This window comes from Phoca vitulina, unplaced genomic scaffold (genome assembly GCF_004348235.1).
Source record: "Phoca vitulina isolate PV1807 unplaced genomic scaffold, GSC_HSeal_1.0 scaffold2, whole genome shotgun sequence".
Lineage (NCBI taxonomy): Eukaryota > Metazoa > Chordata > Mammalia > Carnivora > Phocidae > Phoca > Phoca vitulina.
The window spans coordinates 90324192-90346333 of NW_022589705.1; the positions used below are offsets into that span (position 1 = coordinate 90324192).

General features: G+C 53.7%; 1 protein-coding gene across 7 annotated transcripts in view; it reads right to left on the reverse strand.

Moving 5' to 3' along the window:
* Positions 1–22142, reverse strand: part of KAZN (kazrin, periplakin interacting protein) — a 1052477-nt gene that overhangs the window by 137205 nt on the left and 893130 nt on the right. Inside the window, exon 1 of one of the 7 annotated variants that reach the window (XM_032393281.1) lies at positions 14616–14823. The exons of the other annotated variants lie outside the window; for them this stretch is intronic. Within the exon in view, the coding sequence (XP_032249172.1) occupies positions 14616–14823 (208 nt within the window). Of the gene's footprint in view, positions 1–14615; positions 14824–22142 lie in introns of those variants that run through there. 7 annotated transcript variants of the gene reach the window in all.

A 22142-nucleotide genomic window follows, 5' to 3' on the forward strand; every position in this document is an offset into this window, starting at 1 on the left:
AACTAACACAAATGATGTTTACCAAGCACCTACTATGTGCAAGGCCCATGCTAAACACTGTGCATAAATCATCTCATTTAATCTCCATGAAACCTCTACTAGGTAGGGATAGCCTCCCCAGTTTACAGATGAAGAAACCGAGGCTCAGAGGGATTAAGAAGCTTGCTCAAGGTCCCCACTGTTGGAACGACCTGCACACAGGCAGTCTGGCTTCATGGCCCCGAGCACTTGGTACACGCCTCCGATGTCCCCATATTCAGAGCCCTGGGTCTGGGTACTTGTTTTAGTGGGGGAGCTCACTCACGCTCCTCCACAGGGCAGACACCAAGGAAATGTGGAACCAGCCCCTACACCCTAAACAATGCCAGGCACAGAGGCAAGCTAACCATCCCTTTCTCTAAATTCTTACCTGGGCTGCCCACTCCCTGCCTTGCTGTAAGAAGGTAGCATCTGTCTGCTGGGTATGGATTCAGGTCATCTCTAAGGGGAATCAATCAGTGCTTTCCAGGGAGATGGCCAAGCTCCACACGCAGTATGGAAAATCTGACTCCCAATGGAGAGGCTGAGAGAAGCCAGATGCCATCTGGAGTGCCCAGGGACCAGCTGCTGCCACTGACCTCAGTGTGCTCAGTAACATCCGGGATGTGGCGAGAGGCTGGCAAGGGGAACATCGCATCATGCATTTATGCGGGTCCACCAGGGAGCAGGCACACAAATCGACCCCACCCAGGCCCCTGCTCAGGAAGCCAACAGAGGCGGGGGTCCTTCTAAAAGCCCATCTGGGACAGGTGTGACAAAAGAGGTATACACAGAGGGATGGAAGGAAGAAAAAAGGAGGGGTCCTAATTGCATATGACCAGGAGACTGAGAAGGAAGCTAAGAGCTGGTCCTTAGAGAGAAAGAGGAGAAAGAATGAATGATTAATAGAAGAGAAAACTGAGCTCCTCCACCCGGGTGTAAAACAGCACCAGGCCCATAGTAGCTGCTCAAGAAAACCTGCAACATCCTTCACTGACAAGGTCCGCATCCAAGGCTTTCCTTTCAACCTCATGACACCTAGCGAGGGGCACACACACACACCTGCTGAAGGAATCAGCTCATACTCTGCAGCGCTCAGGTCTCGCATTTGCCTCTGGGCTTCCATTCCCAGTCCATCCTCCCTGACTTTCCTCTGGCTAACACCCCACTTGAGAGTGTCACTGGGGGCTCACAAGTCCCACCCCAACTGATTCCAGGGCAGGGTGCAGACCTGGACCAGGTGATTGGTTCAGAGCTGTCACATGATTACAGCTAAGCCAATGATAATCAGTCCTGGGATTTCTGGAAATATTGAGAGTGAAAGACTTTCTGCACTGGAATCCTAGAAAGGTAAGTGTGACTTAGATTTGTGAGGGGTCATTTTTGCCACCAAAAAGGACAACGCCCAAACATATGAAAGGAGATTGGGGGAGATGACATCATTTGAGCACCTGGATGCAGCTATGCCTGAAGCTATAGATTAATCTCTGACTATCTCAGTTATGTGGAGCTTTTGATTTTCCTTTCTATGAGTTGGTTTCAGCTGTGTTTCTCTTATTTGTAACTCAACAGGCCCTGCAACTACATGGCTCTCTGGGCTGGTGGTAGGAAAGTAAGAAGTGCAAACAATACAAAGTTTTTCCATTAACAGTTTTTGAGCAGTAAGCCTGGATCTCTCTGAGCCTCACATGCCACTCTGAATGACGATGATCACGCCTCCCTACCTCCTAGGGTGAACGGGCACTGAACCCTCCTGCAATCTGTTCTCTTTAGGAGGTTACAGCCAAGAGCAGCAGGAAACCCACAGCCCGGGGAGGGAACCTGCTGTGAGGGATGCCTGTGCACAGTTCACCCACACCTAAGTCTCCGACTAGAGTTTGCTGAGCTGCCCCATGACCCTCCCACTTCATAAGGGCCCTCCCAAGCCCGGGGAGGCAGCCACGGGGAGCTCCCTACCAGGGCTGGGGCCTGGACAGAAGGGGTGTGCCTGGCCTTTCAACGGATCAAGTCCCTCTGTTTCTGCTCACTTCAGAACCTGCCATGCCCCAGCTGAGGACGGGTACAAGGGACACTGCGGAGTGCATGGCAGTGGGGACAGGAGAGTAATGGCTACTGTGGGCTCCAGTCGGACTCCAGCTGGAACTTGGGCTGAATCTTATTTTCTTGGCTTCCTGTCTGGCCTGTGACAAGTTTCTTTACTTCCCAGTGCCTCAGTGACTTCATCTGTAAAATGGGGTGATTAATGCACCTAATTTATTTGGGTTGTTTGATGTAGACAATCCTGCCAAGCAGGAGTCCCTCGGTCAGGTTCCCCTGCATGGTTTTCACCTGAGTGTACATAGTAACATCAGACCTCCAAGGGTGTGTTTAAGGTGACATGGCGGGGGGGAGATGGAGGAGAAGCATGAGTCCCTCTAAGCACACAACTGCTCAGAACACTGGTTCAGCTACCTGGCAAACAGCAAGTCTCCAAAAAGGACCCAGGGAACAGGACCAGTGAGTCAGCCCAGGAAGTAAGAAGGCAGAGCTGGCTCAGGGACAGCAGTAGGGCGGGGCTCTGCCCCAGAGGTCACCAGCGTTGGCCGCAGACAGAGGCCCAGTCACCTTGGAGAGGTGGTCACACACGGACACACGGGGAAGTCCCTGACGCCTACCCCAGGAGCCTGGCATGGAGAGGGAAGAGGAGCTGCGGGTCATTTCAAACACCCCAGCAGCTGCTCAAACACACAAGCAAACCTCTTCTTCTTCTTTTTTTTAGTTTTATTTGTTTATTTGAGAAAGATAGTGTGTGGGGGGGAGGGAAGAGGGAGGAAGAGAAGACAACCTTACCTCTTCTAACCAGGTCCCAGCTAGCTCAAGTGCTCAGCTAACTAGAACTTTGGCTTATCTTTGAGGACAAAGAAGCAAACGATGACAAGACTCAGCAATGCAACGGATTCTTACTTTCTTTAACCCAAGCAGGGAGAGCTGTGAGGCCAAGGGGCTCAGGTTCTGAGTTAGAAGAACCCTAAGGGTCTGCAGAAGCCCAATTCCAAAAAAGGAGTCATCCGGGCCCTATTTGCCCTGCTAACCCAAGTGGGGAAGCAGAAAGGCATTTTAGGAAATTTTCAAGGACACTAAAAACACAGTTTTCAGTGTCTAATTCTCTGAGAACACCCTTGACCTGAAGCAAGCAGGGAGGACTGTGTTTGGGGTGGGTCTGTGTTTTATCTACGATCATATCCCTGCTACTTAAGGATTCTGATCCAGGCAGGTGCACCACAAATATTGGCAGAACAAAGAAGAAAGGAACGTCAGGGGCTCTACCACGCTCAACGATTCTGGAGCCTGCAACACAAACCGAAACACTTGTTTATAGAGACGCACTGACCAGGTGACAGAGGACGAGGACTGCTGGAGAAGCAAACGGACTCATCATCTTACACCTCAGACCCAGGCTGAGAACGAAGTCAGGTGCCCACGGAGCACAACCCAAGTCACATTCTTCACCTGTCCTCTTCCTGCCTCGATCTTTCAGCTGCCTCCAAATTCCAGAAGAAAAGAGGGATAGGACCCCTGAAAACCCGGACAGTGACTGGTGGGGCTGCAGGTGTTCTCCAGGTGCTGCCCTACCTGCCAGGTGAGGCTCATCCAAAGGTGTGTCAATATGAGGGCCAGATTAAATTTCTCCTAAGGTCCTGCCAGCTCAAACATTCATGGAGCGTGTTTCCTCCCAATTGGAGCATTTCCTGGAGCCTGGCTCTGTGCTCTAGATGAACACAGAAGGAGACAGATGTGTGGGTGCCCTATGGTCCCTGCCCCCTCAAAGGTTACAGTTCGGAGGAGTGCCGCAGGTAACACTCAAGAATGCTCCCATGGGCCCCAGTCACAGCTACTCTGTGCTCCGCGTGACAAAGGTCCATGGCAACGCAAGGGCTAAGCACAGAGGGGGTGGAATGAACAAGAAAGGCTTTGCAGAAGGGCCAGGGGCCCAGGACAGGGTGGAATTTGGAGTCAATATGGGGTGGAGAGGTAACAGAAGTAAGGAGGAGAAGGCAAGGGGTGCGAGCGGCGAGCCGGCTGGCTCCCGGGACAGTGAGATGCTGAGCAGTGGCTGTCGAATGTTCGTGGTCCCCAGCACTAAGCCCAGGCCAGCGCAGGTACTCTACACCTCCCAGGTGGATGAATCGGGAACCCTGGCCCGGGGAGAGGTTGAGGGAGGCTGTCCTTCCGGTTCAAGGTAAGGGTTCTAGACAGAAAAACCCTCCTCCAGAGTGCAGGCACCCTGAGGGTAGAAATGGTTCGGCTCAGCTTGTCAGCCCCGGGCACCCAGTCACGGGAGTATCTATCCAGGGAGTAACTGAGTGTGAAAAAAATGAGCAGGTGTGATTTTTAAAAGGTGCTCAGCTGGAATCCGAGGTGTGGGTCAGTCCGAGCATCAGCTGTTGCCCGGAGACATGAATGAGCGGGCAGAGAGCAGGGCCAGAAGATCAGCGAAGGTAGAGGGGTCAGAGGCCAGGCAGGTGATGCCTTAGCTGCTGGGGTGGGGGTGGGGCATCGTGTGCCATACGGCAGCAACTGCTGAGCGGGGCTCACACAGCTGAGTGTCAAGAAGCCACGGGGGTATGGACAGGGTACTGACCGTCCCGGTTCGCTGGGACCGAGGGCTTTCCCACGGTGTGGGACTTTCAGTGCCGAAACCTGGAAAGTTCTGGCAACCCAGAATGAGTGGGTTACCTGAGGCACAGGTCTGCCCTCACCAGCATCCCAGAGGGAACAAGACTGCTGGTGGTGCAGGAATCTCATTTCGTGGAACACAGAAACTGAGGCTGAAAGGCGAGTGACCTGCAGAAGGAAGGTCCCACAGTGGGTAAGCAGCATGGCCAGCTAGAACATTCCGGCCTCCACCTCCCTTGCTTTCCCTGCACACTGGGAAGATGTGACACACACAAGTGCTGTCTGCTGAGCCCAGCTGTGAGCTGCGCCAACTTCCTCTGAGTCAATGGACACTGGGAGGGGAGCACCGGAGCCCCCGTCCCCAAGGGGGGTCCCAGGGAAATGCGCCCATCTGGCCCTCTGCTCTTCTGAGATTCTGGCCCGGGACGAGCGGGCGGCCACCACCTGGGATCCTGGGGGGATGGGGATGCTGTTTTTGCTCTGCTTGCCTCCTCATGACATCCCCATTAGCGCCACCCCTTGGGAAGGCCAGGATCCCCAAAGACCTTTGTGAAAGGCAGACGCATCATGCAGCCACACCCCCTGCAGTCCCTGGGCTTGGAAGGGTCTTGGCAGCTCTGGGCAGCTAGTGAGAGAACAGGCCAGGGGACAGGGGAGGTGGAAGGGGCAGGAAGAGGGAGGGGAGGACGGAAGAGGGGATTTGGGGGGATAATTTAAAGTAGGAGCTTCCTAGAGCAGTCTTGCTCAGTGACTGGCCTTCATCAGCATCCCCTTAGGTGGCTGGTTAAGACCCAGACTGCTGGGCCCACCCCCAGTTTCTGATTCAGCAGGTCTGGGCTGGGCTGAGAATGTGCATCACTAACAAGTTCTCAGGCGAGGCTGATGTTGCCGGTCTTGGCACCCCATCTTGAGAATCGCTGGCCTGGAGCATGGGGTTACGGCGGGGGGGGGGTGAGTATGGGGCAAAAGCATGTGGGCACCGGTGGGTCACTGGGGGCTGGGAAGACCCACGGAAGTAAAGATGGAAGATGCTGGAGGCCCTGGTCCTCACCCTTCAGAGAGGGTCAGAATCACGAGGCGGCAGAGGGGACTTGTTTAAAATGCAGATTTGTGGGCCCATCCCCAGATGTTTTTGACTGTCCAGGTCTGCTGGACCGGGAACTTAAAGACCACAATAAGCTCCGAGTGATTCTGACGCAGGTAGTCCAGGGGCCACGAGGAGAAGCACAGCTGCCTCAAAGCACCACGGTGCAAATACACAGTCTGCAGCCTTCGCGAGCTGTGATGGGCCACAGAAACATCTGCAGGCTCCTGCCCTGACTCAGGACCAGCTGCGCCACCCACTACGGTAGCCACTAGCTGCAGGGAGCCTTTTACAATGAAATAAAATGTGAAATTCAGTTCTGTTGTCATACTAGCTACAATCCAGTGACTTCCATATGGGACAGGCGAGATCTAGAATGTTGCCATCTTTGCAAAGTTTGTCAGACAGCTCTGGCCTGGAAAGATCACATTATGTCTGCCTCTGTTTCCCTTTCTCTATAAAGGGCCTTCCTCCCCCGTCTTTCCCAGGGTGCAAGAGAAAGAAAAGACTCCACCAAGAGTGACATTCCTAGCCCACACTTAGAGAGGGAACCACGGGCGGAGCATCCCAGCAGACATGGATGCTGCCCCTGCACCTGCTGGTGGGAGGAGGCAGTCCAGGTTGGCAGGGGCAGCATCCATGTCTGCCCCAGAACCCAAGACGATGGTTCTTCTTCCTCCTGTTTGGCCGCCGGCACTAAATTCCCTAGGCAATGAGGAGTCCTTAGTAGTTAGCTTAGTAATCACAAATATGCTATGGAAAACAAACTCATAAAAGCCCAAGCAATTCCCCTTCGAAGAAAGCGACACCAAACAAAACCAACCACGCACAAAAAGGTATGGTCAACGCATCACAATGGCAGAGGTATTAACAACAGACTGGACTGAATCACAGAGAAAAGGTAACTGAATTTATTCCTTCCCTAGACCTTCCCAGCACACGTGTGAGGTGGTCATGCTTTCCAGGAAAAAATCAAAAGAACGCTAGAGATAAAGCCCCGGGGACAGGGGATCTCCGCCTGTGGTTCCAGGACCCGCAGCGTGGGGACAGGGATGGACAGTCCGTGAGGAATGCAGGGTCCTGCGGTTACTGCATCCAGTCCCTACATTAGGCCAATGCGTAGACATATGGGAGCATGGCGGGTTACTGGGGGCTGGGGTGGGGAGTGGGGAACTATCACTTAGTGGGGACAGTCATAGTTCGGGATGATGAAAAAGTGCTGGAGACGGATGGTGGTGATGGTTGCATACATTGTCGATATATATTTAATGCCACTGAACTGCACACCTAAAAATGGTTAAAATGGTCAATTCTGTGTTACGTAGGTTTTACTGCAAAAAAAAAAAAAGAAAAAAAAAGTGCAGGGTCTGAACTCCACGCTGGACCCACTGAGGCAATCTTGGAGGGGAGCCTCACAATCTGCATTTGAGTCCACTGAACCTGGGACTCAGCTCTTTGCTGGGGATGCCTTATGCAGGGGAGGGCTACAAGCAGAACCTTCCCCTCCTCATTAGTCAGGCCCCTTGGCTTCCCACCCCAAGCGAGCCTTCAAAGTCCTACAGGATCTAAAGTGCTAGAAACCCCTCCCCACTGCCCACAGCTGTCCTCTGTACTGTGGTCACGGTGAGAGATGCCAGGAAGCACCACAGAATACGTCTGCCGTGTGCACAACAATCGGGCCAACAACAAAAAGGATCCTGGTAGGCGAGGAGGGTGGGAGAGCTGGGCTGTGGGTGGGGGGTAGGCTGGAAGAGCAGACCCCAGCAGCGGGCTTGGTAGCAAGTCTAAATCTGGATGAACCACAGGCCAAGAGTGTGGTCCCCTTCTGTCTGCTCAGTGCTGCCCAGTGCCCGACTCCTCCAAGGTGCTCAGGGAAGAAGGAACAGTGGCTGAGTGAAAGGCCCAGGCATGCTGGTGGCGGTGTGGGGAGTGAGGTGGGGGGATCTGAGCAAAGACAGAGCCTTCCTCTGGTTGCTTTCTCATCCCTGGACAATCTTGAGAGGGCACAAGACGGACAAGCATATGCCTCTCTTTCTAATAGATTCGGAGAATGTGTGTGCACAGGCAGGGGGTGGGAGGGGGGCTTGTGCTAGAAAAGGAAAAAGCGAGAGTTACTTAGGCTGTCCATATATCTAACCTATTGTCCACTTCGGGACGCCTGTGGGAAGGGAAAGGATGCTGCTAAGGATTATGTCAGGATGCAGGGGGTAATCCAGAGTACCGCAGCCTCCGAGTCTTCTTACTCTAAAATTAACCCAATCCCAGAAAGGCAAGGGGCAAAGAGGTTCTCGAAGTAAGGTCCATGGAACCCTTGCATCAAACTCACCCAGGGTGCTCAATACAAATACAGATTCCCAGGCCCCTCCCCGGACCTACAAGCAGAACAGGGGTGGAGCCCGAGGATCCGGATACTGGCACGCACCCCGGACCACTGTGATCCCCAGTGTGAAACCCCCTTTAACGAGTCAGGAGGAATTAGGGAAGGGGGTCAAGAGGGAAATCCCCAGCTTTGCCAAGATACCTGAGTTTCCACATCTGGCCCTGGAAACCCCATGACAGCTTGGAGGATGGGCCCTTTCCTTGCTCTGGGCCTGCGTCCTCACTGTGTGGCGAGAGCGAATTGACTCCATCCCTGTTGAGGGTTTCCTGTCAGGACTCTGCCTGGGTTGGACCTCCTGTCAGGGGCCGCCTGGCTTCTTTGGATTCTGGCTGGGGCAGAGGGGTGGGGTAGTCTCCTGGAGCCAACTGAGCAGCTCTGGGCCCCAGGGGCCCTCACTCCCAGCTGCCTCGGGCTGATTGGAAACCAGCATGTCAAAGATGCCAGGGAGAGAGTCCCAGGATGCCCAGCGTCGCAGTCTCCGCCCGGTGCCCCGGTGGCCCTCAGAGAATCGTCAGCTGATGAAGGAGACCAGAGGGAGAAGCAATGGTCCTGGGGCAGACCGCATGGCATCCTGGAACAGCCACTGACTACCATCTCTGTAACTGCTTCACGCCTCAACCGTGTCACCTTTAAGGGGAGGATGCCAGCTGCCTTACAGGGGTGGGAGACGACCAGCAGGACGCAGGTAACAAAGCGCCCGGCTCCGGGGGCGGCCCTCGATCAACGCTTCTTCCTCACGAAAAGGCCCCAACAGAAATACACCTTCTTCCCTGCCTGGGTACACAGGACTTCAAAGTTAGCCGTGCACTGGCGAGGCAGAGCCGAGCGGGTACGGGAAGGAGGCAGACAGGAACCCGCAGCTGCTGTTTTTATGTCTCTCCGGGCCCCCGGGGAGAGCTTTCTGAAGCTTCTGTACAATTAAAAGGTGCTGAACACACTCCATGCCTGTGATAAAGTTACAGCCCCAACTAGCTGGGAGCCGGCGCCAGCGTCCAGATCCAGGCAGCAACAAAAGAGGAGGCTGTCGGCACCTGCAGGTCGTCTACCAGGTGGTGGGCGTTCCCAACGCCCCCCACAAGCGGTCCCCAAAGCCCGGCACACAGAAGGAGGGTGCCCGTGGAGGGGCGCCCCCCCGAAACCACCAGCTCCCCTTGGCCATAGTCCCGGGGCTTGGCGGCACCCAGCTCGGGGCAGGACTCGCCCACGTGTCTGTCATACCTTTCTGGCTGGTCATTTCTTCCAAATTCGGGGCTGCGCCAGCACCTCTTGGGCTAACGCCACTCATCAGGGGCTCTGAGGAATCGCCACAACCCGTGTCTTCCAGCTGGCTTCTCCTGAAGGCGTCCCAACAGCAGACCAGAGAAAGCGCGACGTCCCCACCTTCACGGTGGCTGCCCCAGGGGGCACAGAAGGGGTGGTCCTTTTGAATGGGAGTCATTCGTGCCTCTCCCCCTCCTGGACAGGTGCTCCTCCGACACGCTCAACGTGAAATGCATTTGCGGAGAGTAAATTCGTAAAAAAATAACGACACACACAGGCACGCACACGCACACACACACGCACACACCTTGTAAACATGGCTTGCCACCCTCTCTGGAGTGTTTATAGCCCTTAGTGACTCACGGCAAACACGGTATCCCCGCTGTGGCCGGCTTTAATGATATGTCGGCTGTGCTTATCTGCTGGGGCTAAAACCCGTGTCAACACCAATGTACCTGGTTTTCCCCTTTTGTCAACTGGCCGTGGTATGGGGGAGAGGGGGCTAGGTCCTGGCTCGTGTTTGTTGTTTTCCTTGAACCATGCACTCAAGTGACTCTTTAAATGATTAAAATGGAAGTAAACTCTTCCTTCAGGATGGCTGGAGGGTCCTAGCAAATCCTCCAGTTAACCCAATGGGAGTATTACAAAGGACGCAAGGCATGCATAATGCCTACTATGGAAATTTCCTGATTACTCAGAAGGCCAGATAAGCAGCCACCAGTCCTTCAGAATCAGCCAATCTCGTCAAACCCCAAGAGCTCAAACTTCAAAAAAAATTTTTAAAAATTTTACACACACACATACACAATCAATTTCTTTGGACTCTGGAGAAATGGGAATCCTCCTCCCTCTTATGGCACTGGGAGCATTGGGCTCCATGAGTATGAAGGATGCTAACCACACAGATTCCTGTCCAACAACTCTGCAGTGGGTAATATGATCCCATTTTATAGATGGGTAAACTGAGGACTGGGACGTTAAATAACTTGCGTGGGGACATACAGCTCGTAAGCAGAAGAGCTGGCGGATCAAAGCTGGGTGTGTTTGATTCCAAGGCTGGTGCCCTGTACTCTGTGGCGGAAGGAAAATTCAACCCCTCTCACTGAGCAGTCACACAGGGTGAGGTGCTGGGCCACAGGAGAGCTCCCAGGGGAAACCGATCGGAATTGTTTTCGAGAGCGGTGACTTCCACTCCTGGCTGGCCAGGACGGCCAAGCCCCACCTGTCTCTGTCCCACTTCAGGTGGCCAAGGACGCCCACACGAAACCCTGGTGTTCCTAGTGGCTGGCTTTCTAAGAGTGTTCCCAGTTCCAACGGGGAGATTTAATCTCACTCTCAACCCCGCAGAAACCCTTTCCAGAAGGGGATAACGCGAGGCCAACCTATTGCTGAAACTGCTAAAGACAGAGATAAGCAAATGCTTGAGTTGCTTAAAACAAGGAATGTCAAGGAGAGGACAACCCCCGCCCCCTCTTTTTACAAAGATAAAAATTTAAAGAGAAAACGGACCTGAAACATAATGTGGGTCTACGTTTTAGAGATTGATACAAGGTCTTTCCACAGAGCTGTGAGGTCTACAATCTGGGACCCCACAGTCAAGTCATGGCTGTGATACGCCCCGGCTGTGTGATCTCGGGCAAGTTACTAAACTTTCCTAAGCACCCGTTTCCTTACCTGTGCAGGGGACTGGCAATGGCTCCTCCCCCCTGGGATCACTGGAGGACTGATTAAGACAAAGCATCCCACCTGGTTCCCACCACGCCTGGCCCCTGGGAGGGTACAGTACAGCACTGGGAACCAGTACACAGATCCACAAGGGCCTGGTGCCCTGGGCCAGGGGGCTTTGTGTGAGGAGGAGGGGCTCGAGGAGATAAGAACGCCTATGACTAAGAAAAAAGGTAGAGGCCGAAAGAGGCTCCATTAGGTCCTGTGACTTTATAACCTGAGGTTAGGAGAAAAGCTTAAGGAGGCATGGCATCTGAACTGGGCCCACAAACCTGGGTAGGCTTCGGATGGGGCCGGAGATAGTGCCCAGACTCCAAAGACACGAACGGACCAACAACTTTTAAAAACAGTAACTTGGTGGCTTTAGCTGATCAGCAACACCCTCTTGTCTTAGGAACTCAGCACCTGTGCAGCTCACTGCGTTCTCTCCGGCCCAGCTACCCCAAGACTGACCAGCACCCGCTCCCATCACGCTAACCCCTCACCTGGCTTTACTTTTCTGCGGAGCACTTGCCATCTCCTGACACATCCTGTGTGTACTTGCTGGCTGGAAATCTCCTCCCACAGATAAGAAGCTCCATGGAAACAGGGGCTGCAGCTGTCCCCTTTGCCACTCTAGATCCCTGGCAGCTACCACGGTGCCTGGCAGGAGTAGTGGCTCAAGAAATGGGACCGAATGAATGGACAACCAAAGAAGGACTCGTTCACGTGTCCCCCCTAAGAAGCCTCAGGGAGCACCTGCTTCACTCTGGGGGGGGGTTCTGGATGACCTCCCCTCAGATGGAGTTAATTCCTGTGACGAGCCAATAGGGAAACTGAGTTACCGAGTATCGCAAGGTCACACAGATTTGAGGCAGAACCAGGGGCAGACTAAGCACGTGTTTAATTTCTGCATCTCCGGCTTGGGTCCTTAGCCTGTGCACAAAGAATGGTCACCTTCCCTGGAAGGGGCCCCACCCTGGGGGCCACAGTGGTCACCAGCAGAGCCCGTCACCCTGCTGATCTCAGGATACCCTCCATGAGCCACATCGAAGTGTCCAGGCTTCCATCCTGCCAAGCCAGCGTCCCCCCCCCCCCTTCCCCCTTCCCCACACCTCTGAAAGTGCCAAATTCCCAAACTCGGTCAACCAACAGGGCACTCACTGTTCGGCTCCTTCAACTGAACATCACATTCAGCTGGAGACCGACGTGCTGAGATCCTGGGATGGGTCACCTCACAGCCTGGCTGAAATGTTTATTTCAACAATAATTTCAGCTTGTGGTGCTAAGCCAGAAGAGCTCTCCTTTGCCGCCCAGAGGAAAACGCCTAATAACAGCCAAAGGTTTGAGAATCCATGTCCAAGTCAGGCTCACATCAATGCCCAGCCAAAGTTCTCAGAAACTGCATTTGATCTTTAAGAACCAGAGAGCAGAAGGGGGTGTAGGGTGGGTGGGTAGAGGAGAGAGAACTCAAAACTTTATTGGTTTAGCCGCTGGCTTGATCTTGATTCATGCCAGGGTTGCCAACTGTAAATGAGGAGATTTCCATCGCTCTCTGACCTAAAGGAACACCCCGAGGGCCATCGGAATAACAACCACCCCCAAGACCTTGGAGACAGGCGTTTCTCAGCTACACCATGTCATTAGGATATTGTTATTATGAATACACAAATGGAGTCTATGTAGACACAAAGTAAACAGATCCCTCTCCACCCAACCATCTCCTCCACGTTTATATAATAACAACCCCCCACTAGCACGACAGTCAGCCTGGGATCACTGAAGTACTTTACAGACAAGACAAATCTCATCTTGACACGGTTCAGGAGGGCGGAGATGGAACGGATAGCATCACATCCTAATGGGACACTGAGTCAACGGGGGGCCTGACAGATGCCCCACCAGTGACGCTGATAACTAACTTTTATGAAACATCAACTATGAATGAGGCAAGGTGATCTGCAGACGCTAGCTTTAGAATGATCAAAATATTAGTTGACACCAGTTATTATCAGCACTTTCTGGATGGGTACACTGAGTCTCAAAAAGATTAAGCAACTTGCCCAAGCTCTCCTATTTGCTTGTTCTTTACATCTGTGCTCTGTTTTACACCAAGCTGTCTTGGACTCTAACTGCTCTGTGCAGCTGGGGAGGAGGTGGGATGGTCTCCAGCAGGCCCAGCCCCAGGGCCAAGGGTCCAGGGACTCAAGACTCCTTCCAGGGCTCAGTGTCCCTTTTCCTGGAGACCCAAGACTTCAGTGGCTCCAGGACACCAGCGGCAGCTCATCACAGCTGACTGGTCTGTGGTGCCAGCTCCGGAGGCTACGCCTGTGATCCTCAGGATTCCGTCTCCTTGGGAGACCAATACAGGCAGCCCGGAATTAGGGGACCTTGCTGCTGGCTTTTTCTCATAGGAAAGAAATAATTATTAGGTAAATAAGCCTGGTGTTTCCCAGCTGGTTAAGCCTGCTGTCTGGGAGAAGCATTCCGGTGTCAACCAACAGAAAATATTTGAAATGGTGGGACCTTGGGCAAGTTGCTGAAACTCTGGCATTTTCTGTCCTTATCTTCATGAAGATAACACAGCTTCCCTCCCAGAGTTGTGATAAAATTTTAAGGACATATGCCATGTAAATTACGGGAACACAATAGGTATTCAAGAAATAATGAATAACCATGTTATACTCCCCCCTCCCCCATTTTTCCTGGAAAAAGTATTCCAACTTCCAACTGATGATGACAGACACTTCTTGGAAGCCGTCCATCTTCCGTCTAAATTTCTTCCTACTTTAGAGTCTAGGGGATCCAGGGGGTCCTCTGGGCACCCCCCCAAGACATAACTTGCGGGGGCAGCTGAGACGGAGACCAACCCCAACAGAATGGAATGGGCGCACCCACCCGGAATTTTTTAACGTTAAAACGCGGTCCTCAGCTTGGGGCAGATTAGCCAATGATACACAATCAGACCCTCGCATTGTGTCTCCACCGCCTCGATTTCTTTCTGCTCCTAGCAAATGCGAGCCATCACGTTCCGCTCAAAGGGGCAGCAGTAAAGCAGGGCTCTCCTGGCACTTTAGGGGCTGCCGGGTGGGTTACAGGTGCGGCCGGAGAGGGGCCGCCCCCAACTTCGTGCCGGGCTGGCCCCTTTCCCACGCTTCCCAGGACAGTGGCGGGGTCCGGCCCAGAGCGAGGTCTCCGGGAGCCCCAGGATCTCACAACTCCGGCAGACGTGGCCTTGACCTCCCCCTGCAGCTCGCTCGGGGGGAGGGGGGGGCCCGGGGCGGCTCAGCCGGAAAGCGGCGAGCGCCAAAACCCCCACCCGCAAGCTGAAGAACTAACTCCGCGTCCCGCGCGACTCCCCCTGCACCCCTCCCCGCGCCGGGGCCGCGGCGCGCGGCGAGAACTTTGCCACCAGCCCTCGGCGATCCCGGCCGGGAGCGCCCCCGCGTGCCCGGCCCCGGCGACTCCCCGGGCCTGCGGCCGCGCCGCCCTCCCCGCCCAGCGCGCACCTACCCGGCTGGCTGCAGTCGCCATCCGCTCGAACGGAGGGCGCCCCGGCGCGGGGCCGATCGGCCGGCCCCCCCGCGTCCGCACCGGGCTCGCAGGCTGCGGGCCCCCGGGGGCGCGCCGGCCCGGCCCCCGCCCCGCAGGAAGGCGCCGGCTCGCCGTGCGCCGCGAGCTGGCGGACGCGCTCCCAGGTGCCCGAGTCGGCCGCCCGCATGCCGCGTGCCCGGGGGGCGATGCCGCGGCGGCGCGGGGGGCTCCGACGACGGGCGCCGGGCTCACAGCCTCCGGGGCCGCCGCCGCATCGGGGCGCAGCCGAGCGCCGCCCCCGCCGCCCGCCGGCCGCCCGCGCGCGCCGGACCAGGGCTCTCCGTCCGGCCGCCGCCGGGCCGTCCGCGGCCGCCGCACGCGAGGAATTCGGCCGCCGGCCTCTCACGTGGGAACGACTCTCACTCCCGCGGCTCCTCCTCCCGCTCCTTCCGGGCTGGCGAGGGCCGGCCGCTCGCCCCGCCCCGCCTCCGGCCCCGCCCCCAGCCCCGCCCCCGGCCCCTCGGCGGCGCCCGGACTCGCCCCACGGCCTCGGGGAGAGCTTCGTGGCCCCCTTCCGGGACGCTCGGCGCATCCCCAGCATGGTCTTTTCTGGAGAGACTGCGGGTCAGAAAGATGGCTAGTGGCGCAGGGATCGGAAGGGACAGGCCTGGCACCCAGGTCTTTGAAAGCCCCAAGTGAGTGCATCTGGGGGGACGGCCGCCAGGTACCCCAATTTGCATATGTCTCCACTCTTCTGACACCCTTGTGACAGCGCTGCTGAAGAGCTGAAGTCCCCAAAACTGGCCAGGAGAGGGCAGAAAGAATGGCCCGGGAAAGGGGTGGTAGCCCTGGGACATTTCCTATGCTCCTCTGTACTATGTGACCAGGCGTTCTTTAAGTATCATACTGAGCACATTCACTGTGCGGGGTGTGGGGGGGGGGGCGGTTGGCGAGGGGCGGGGAACCGACATGGTCCCACATCCCTAAGGAGACTGTGATCTGGTGGGGGGCCCTATGTCTGCATCTCACTTCCTTGAGCCTCAGTTTCCCCATCTATAAAATGAGGCATCAGTAATTTCCACCCCTTCTATCATCAGAGATGCTTCTGAATGCCCCTCTGCCACAGCCATGTGTCAGGGGAGGTGATTCCCAGGGAAGGCCAGGACCTGGATCCCGGGAGTGGGTGGGGGGCCAGTTAGTTAGCCAGCCAAGCCCGGTGTGAGGTGGCACCTTGGGTCTGCAAACCCAAACCTGCCCGCTGCAGTGGGTGCTCCCGTGGCTGGCGGTGCTCACCGTAAAATGAATTTGCAGCCCCAAGCCCCCTTTGATCTGGGATTATGATGCTCTTTAGAAGGACTAATTACCTCCCCTCAGCCCCAGGAAGCAGGTCTGGTTTCCCTCCTAAGACACAGGGAGCTGAAGCAACATAGCCAGGTGAGAACTCACACCATCTCAGGGATGTCCCCAGCCTCCCCTTCCAGGCAGCACACACCCAGGCCTGGCTCTTTAACCCCTGGTTCCCATGGGGCCCAGGCCTGAGCTCTGGGAATGTCTGGGTCACTGGCATACGGCTCTCCACCAAGCTGTGGGAAACAACCGACTTCCCTCCACCTAGCCCCAAGCATCTCAAACTGTTCACGGGTGACTTTCCTATCTGCGGGCGAGGAGCCCTGCCTCTTCGAAAGCACTGGGGTCTGGCCACCATCCATGATGGCCTTGCCAGCTTCCACCCCCCGCATCTTCCTCACCCTCCCAATAATGGGGAAACTGGCCCAGTTGTAGAGGGCCGCAGGGCTGCCCCAGACCCCTTACCCCTGTCTGAAACCCCAACTGCCCAGTGGAAAGCTGACCAGTAACACCAAAGGAAAGCTGACCAGTAACACCAACCAGGGAAGAAAACCACCCACATGGTTAAACACCCACACCATGCTAAGGGGAGGAAGCTGAGCTCACACCAAGTGATAGGAGATGCTGGAAATCCCTCAATTCTCTTGCCTTTTCTGGGATAATAAGTACAAGAGAACAAAAGAAAGATTGCCCTGAGCCAGCCTGGGGGGAGAAGCTGGGAATGCCCTTGCATTCTGGAGACACCCGGTACGGGAGTGTCTGTTCCCGATGTCTTCAGGGACCCAACTGAGGACATAAATGAGTGAGGTGGGCAGTACTGGGCTCACCGTGGGTTTGCTTCTTAAGGGCATTTAGGTTGTATTCTTTGGCTTAGACACGCTTTGCATAATAAGCAGGTAAGAAGGTGCTTCCACCAAGAAACATGCTCTTTCCCACATTTCTTGAGGTACATGGAGCTCTTAGTCTATCTTCCCACTTTTGATAGAGACATGCAATTGTCTCTGAATTCCATGACAAGAAAACAGCAACACAAGCATGAATATGTAGCACTTGCCTCTTGGATTTGGTGTTAGGGAGACTTTAGGGAGTGGTGAGGACTGTGGCAAATAAGAAGGAGTAGATGGCTGTCATGCAGGAATGTGGCTCTAGTGTCAGCAGAGGGTTTTTGGTTTTTTTTAAGAGCTACTAGGAATATGGATTTTTAGGTGTAATCTAAGTTCAAAATGTTGACAACTCTTTAACACGAAGAAGAAAGGGGAGAGGGCAAAGAAGAGGAAGGAGAAAGAACAATAAACAGGTCTAGAAGTTTCTATCTAGCCCATTGGCCACCAGTGCTCACTTCACTGCTACATCTTATTGGTCCCCCTGCAACCTCTCGGAAGTCTGCGCATGCTCTCTGCCTACATTTCAATAATCCAAGCCATTTCTCAAGCCCGCAGCCCTGGGGGATTTCTGCCACTGTCCTTACTCAGCACAGTTTTGGCCTGGTGGTGTGTGTGCATGCATGTGCATGTATGTGAGTGTGAGTGTGAGTGTGTGTGTGTGAGAGAGAGAGAGAGAGAGAGTGTTCCCCACTCTCAGGACCAGGACTTCAGATGGCAGCTGGACCCACCTTCCATCACTTTCTGGGGGTTCTCAAACTGCCCAGGCCTCCACCAGTCAGTGTTGGCCTCAGTCCCTGCTCCCAGCTCTGCTAGCAGGCAAACCTCTGAGAGCAGCGGCAGCCTGCAGCCTTCCAGAAAAAACCATCCGCCTTGGGTGGGAGGTATTTCTTCCTTGTGGTATGTTTCTCATTACGAGGATACCCTGGACCCAGGAGATACTTCTGCTCAGTTCGGCAACAGGAGATCCCGGAGCCATGACAACCCATTTTCTGCCCCGAGCACTTGGGCAGGCCCTCCAGGAATGATAACTCAGGGTGGTTTGATTGGAGGCTCCAAGACAGGGCCAGCTTCTGAGCGTGCAACCTGGGTAGGAGGGCCCTGCTCTTGGGTTAATGCTCTGCTGTCATCGCCTTGAAATTCTTAATTATTTTTGAAGTAGGAGCTTCACACTTTCATTTTGCATTGGGATCTGCAAATTATGTAGCTGGTTCTCCTCCCAGAAGATCTTCCCAGCCTTTCTGGGGATGCTGGGAATTGATGTTGGAGACAGCTGGGCCTGAGATTTGGCTCATTCTGTCCTTCTCCAGGGTACGTTGTGTCTGGCCTCTGCAAGGCAGCAGGAAGGGAGGATTTGGGGGGTTGGGCAAGGCAGCAGGTAACTGTCCCCATCCATTCCTCCAGACAACTAATTAAGGAGCAATGGCAGAGTGGGAAATTGGGTAGGGGGATGGCAGTCAGCCAGAGGGTGGGAGGATGCTCTGGTCCTGAGCTCTGAGGCCAGACAGTGTCCCCATGACCCTGAACTCAGGATGCCAACAGGGTATCACCAAGAAAACACAAAGGACGCTGGGGACAAGGATGCTAGGGATCAGTGCAGTTCCCATTCACAGTATCCCTTGGCTTCCAGGGAAACTTCCTTTAGAATCCTGGAGAAAATGAAAAGATAATTTGACAAAACCCTGAAACACTGTATTAAAGGACCCCGCTATATTTGATATGTGCTCAAAGTGGAATATTTGAACCCACTGGCATTTTTCAGGTATTTTTTTTTCTTGGCTATGCTTTTAGTATTCATAGAAGAGATTTTACTAAGATCTTCCAGCCAACATTACCGTAGGCTCTCCAAACATCTGAAACTAAGTCAAAGGAGCAACTCTAGATTCCTAGGAATCTGCACAGTTTTGTCTGTATCACCTTCGGGAACTCCTGCGACACTTCCCGGGAGTCTGGAGACCCTGGTAGCAATGCCAGGTCCCCATTAGCTTGTGTGTGACTGTGGGAAAGGGCCTTTCAGTCTAAGCCCCTCACTGGCAAAGGCAAAATGAAGGGCCGGGTTAGTGGAGGTGAAAGCATTTTTCTAGTTCTGTCCGGCATGGCTGAGTTGGTCTTTCCTGTCCTTCTTATGGTGGCTGTGTGTGTATGTTTTGTGTGTTTCACTGGCGTGACAGCAAGTGTATTCGTTATCTATTGCTGCATAACAAATCACCCCCCAAAACTTAGCAGCTTAGAACGTCCAGCGTTTATTATCTCTTGGTTTCTGTGGCTCAGGAATCCAGGCATGGCTGGGCTGGGGGCCTGGGGCTCAAGGTCTCCAACAGGCTGCCATCAAGGTGTCTCCTGGGGTTACAGTCAACTCAAGGCTCTTCTTTGGGAAAGATCGACTTCCGAGCTCACTCATGTGGCTCTGGCAAGATTCAGTTCCTCCTGGGCTGTTGGACTGAAATCCTCAGCTCCCCGTTGGCTGTTGGCCGGAGGCTGCCCTCAATTCCTTGCCATAATAGAGCTAGAAATCTACTCACAAAATGGCAGCTTGCTTCCCGGACAAGGCTCTGAGAAAGAGCAGGACAGCCTATGTGCAAGATGGACGCCACAGTCTCTTTGTAACCTGATCTCAGAAATGACATCCATCACCTTTTTCCTGTTCATCAGAAGTGAGTCACTAGGTCCTGCCCTCACTCGATGGGAGGGGTTATAGGAAGGTGTGAATACCGGGAGGCAGGGATCACTGGGGGCCATGTTGGAGGCTCCCCACCGCAGGAGGCTAGGGACACAGGACTCAAATCCTGGCTCTGGCACACACTAGTGTATGATCTCGGACAAATGATTTTGCCTCTGGAAGCCTCAGGTTCTTCATCTGTAAGATGGAGAGGATTGTGGCTACTACCTCGGAGGGCTGTGGTGGGGGGTTTCAATGACAAAACACACATGTAGAGCTCTGAGTGTTGCCTGGCACAGGGTAAACCCTCGAAAAACGGGCTTGGGGGACATTGCTGGAGGAGGCCGGAGGGATGTGCCCATTGCTTCTAAGTCAGACGGGCAATACCTGCTATCTCCATGGAGATCTGCAGATTTGTGACTTGGAAGGCCTTTGGCAGGCCCTGGGATGCCTTTGTGACCAAGGCCACCAGCAGGGATGGTGCTGGTCTTCCCTTGGCCATCCCAGTAGGACTCAGGGGCACAGGTGCAGCAAGAGGATTAGACAGGATTTTCCTCCAAACCTATTTAGACCTTTGCCCTATGGGGACAGAGGATTTTACCCCAGATCCATCCTGCCATCTGGCCTGGTGAGGCCTTCCTGGCTGGACACTTTTGTGCGCCTGTCATGGGCTCACTGGTACCCTTTGACGATCTTCCTGGGGCCCCAAAAGACCTGGCAAAGATCCTGATCCCCTCTGGAGGCTTCCAAAGGGCCTGCCCTGGAGGCCAAGGCTTAGCTCAGTCCTCGGGCAAAGCCGGGCATTGAAGCATTTTTACAGAGTGCAGCTGGCCTCCACGTCCTGCCTGTCGGACTGACTCGGGTCCCAAGCTAGATTCTCAACTGCGACAAAAGGAAAAAGCCCTCATCCAGGGACCACATCTCCCCCCATCTACCCTAAGCCTCTTTCTGGGGAGTTGATGTCAAGGAAGGAGGCTTCTGCAGGAAGTTAAAATGTTGCAGCTTATTCAGAATAAAAACAATAACATCAAAATATCATGACTTACAATAATAATACCGGCGAACATTGACATAGCACTTACTCTATGTGTTCTAAGAACTTTACACATCCATTTATCCCTCCCAACAACCCTAAGAATTACAAGTATACTATCCACATTATTATCATCCCCATTTACAGATAAGAAGACAGACACAGAGAAGGCAAGTCACTTATCCAAAGGCGCACAGCCAGTGAGTGAGGCAAGCAGAGCTCAAGCTTATGTAGTGTGGCTGCACACTCCATGCTTATAGCCATGAGGCTACTTTGGCAACACGTGTTATCCGCTGAGCACTCACTTTGCCCCAGGGACTGCTCTTTCTAGCTCATTCAACCCTCCAAGCCACCCTATCTCCATGTCCCAGATGAGAAAACTGAGGTTTATGGAGACAAAGGGTCTTACTCAAGATGATGTGGCTGGTGAATGCAGGGTTGGGAGTCTAAACCTCAGAAGTGAGGGGTGTTATCTGGGGAAATGCCTCCCATGTCAGAGTTAGAGAAAATGCCTGCCTGTGGGCCCGGTGGAATAGACTGATCTTTCTCACCTTAAGACAGGACTCAGGGAATGCTCTGGCAAGGTAGCTAGCTGGGTAGGGTGGGTCCTCTGCTGCCCCCGGTGGCCACTAGCAGTACTTCACCTCCAACTGGTTCAACAGCAAGTTTGAACCAGGGGTTGGTGGCTCCTGGGAATGGGGCTGGCTTCCACCAGGGCTGGTACCCGCAATTTTCAGACCCTGTGTCTCCACTTCCTATGTGTGACTCAAGAGGCACAGAGGGCCATGGGCCAGTCAGTGCCTGAGATAAGAATAACATGTACTGTTTATTGAGCACTTCTGCCTTTGTGCCGGGAACTCTTCTGCTAGGTACTTGTTACTTACATGGATTGGTTTTTTAAAAATTTAAATTCAATTAATTAACATATCGTGTATTATTAGTTTCAGAGGTAGAGTTTAGTGATTCATCAGTTGCATATAACACCCAGTGTTCATTACATCAAGTGCCCTCCTCAATGTCCATCCCCCAGTTACCCCATCCCCCCCAACCTTCCTCCCCTCTAGCAACCCTCAGTTTGTTCCCTATGATTAAGAGTCTCTTATGGTTTGTCTCCCTCTGATTTCGTCTTATTTTATTTTTCCCTCCCTTCCCCTATGATCCTCTGTTTTGTTTTTTAAATTCCACATATCAGTGAAACCATGTAATTGTCTTTCTGATTGACTTATTTTGCTTAGCATAATACCCTCTAGTTCCAACGTTGCCACGTTATTGCAAATGGTAAGATTTCATTTTTTGATGGCTGAGTAATATTCCATTGTATATATAGATCACATCTTCTTTATCCATTCATCTGTTGATGGACATCTGGGCTCTTTCCATAGTTTAGCTATTATTGTGGACATTGCTGCTATAAACATTGGGGTGCAGGTGCCCCTTCAAATCACTATGTTTGTATCCTTTGGGTAAATACCTTGTTACTTAAATGTTATTTAATTTACCAATGCACAGAGATAGAACCCTCATTGTTAAGGGTTATTAGTAATATTGGATAAAGCACTTTACTCATATTAGCTCAGTTCAATCCC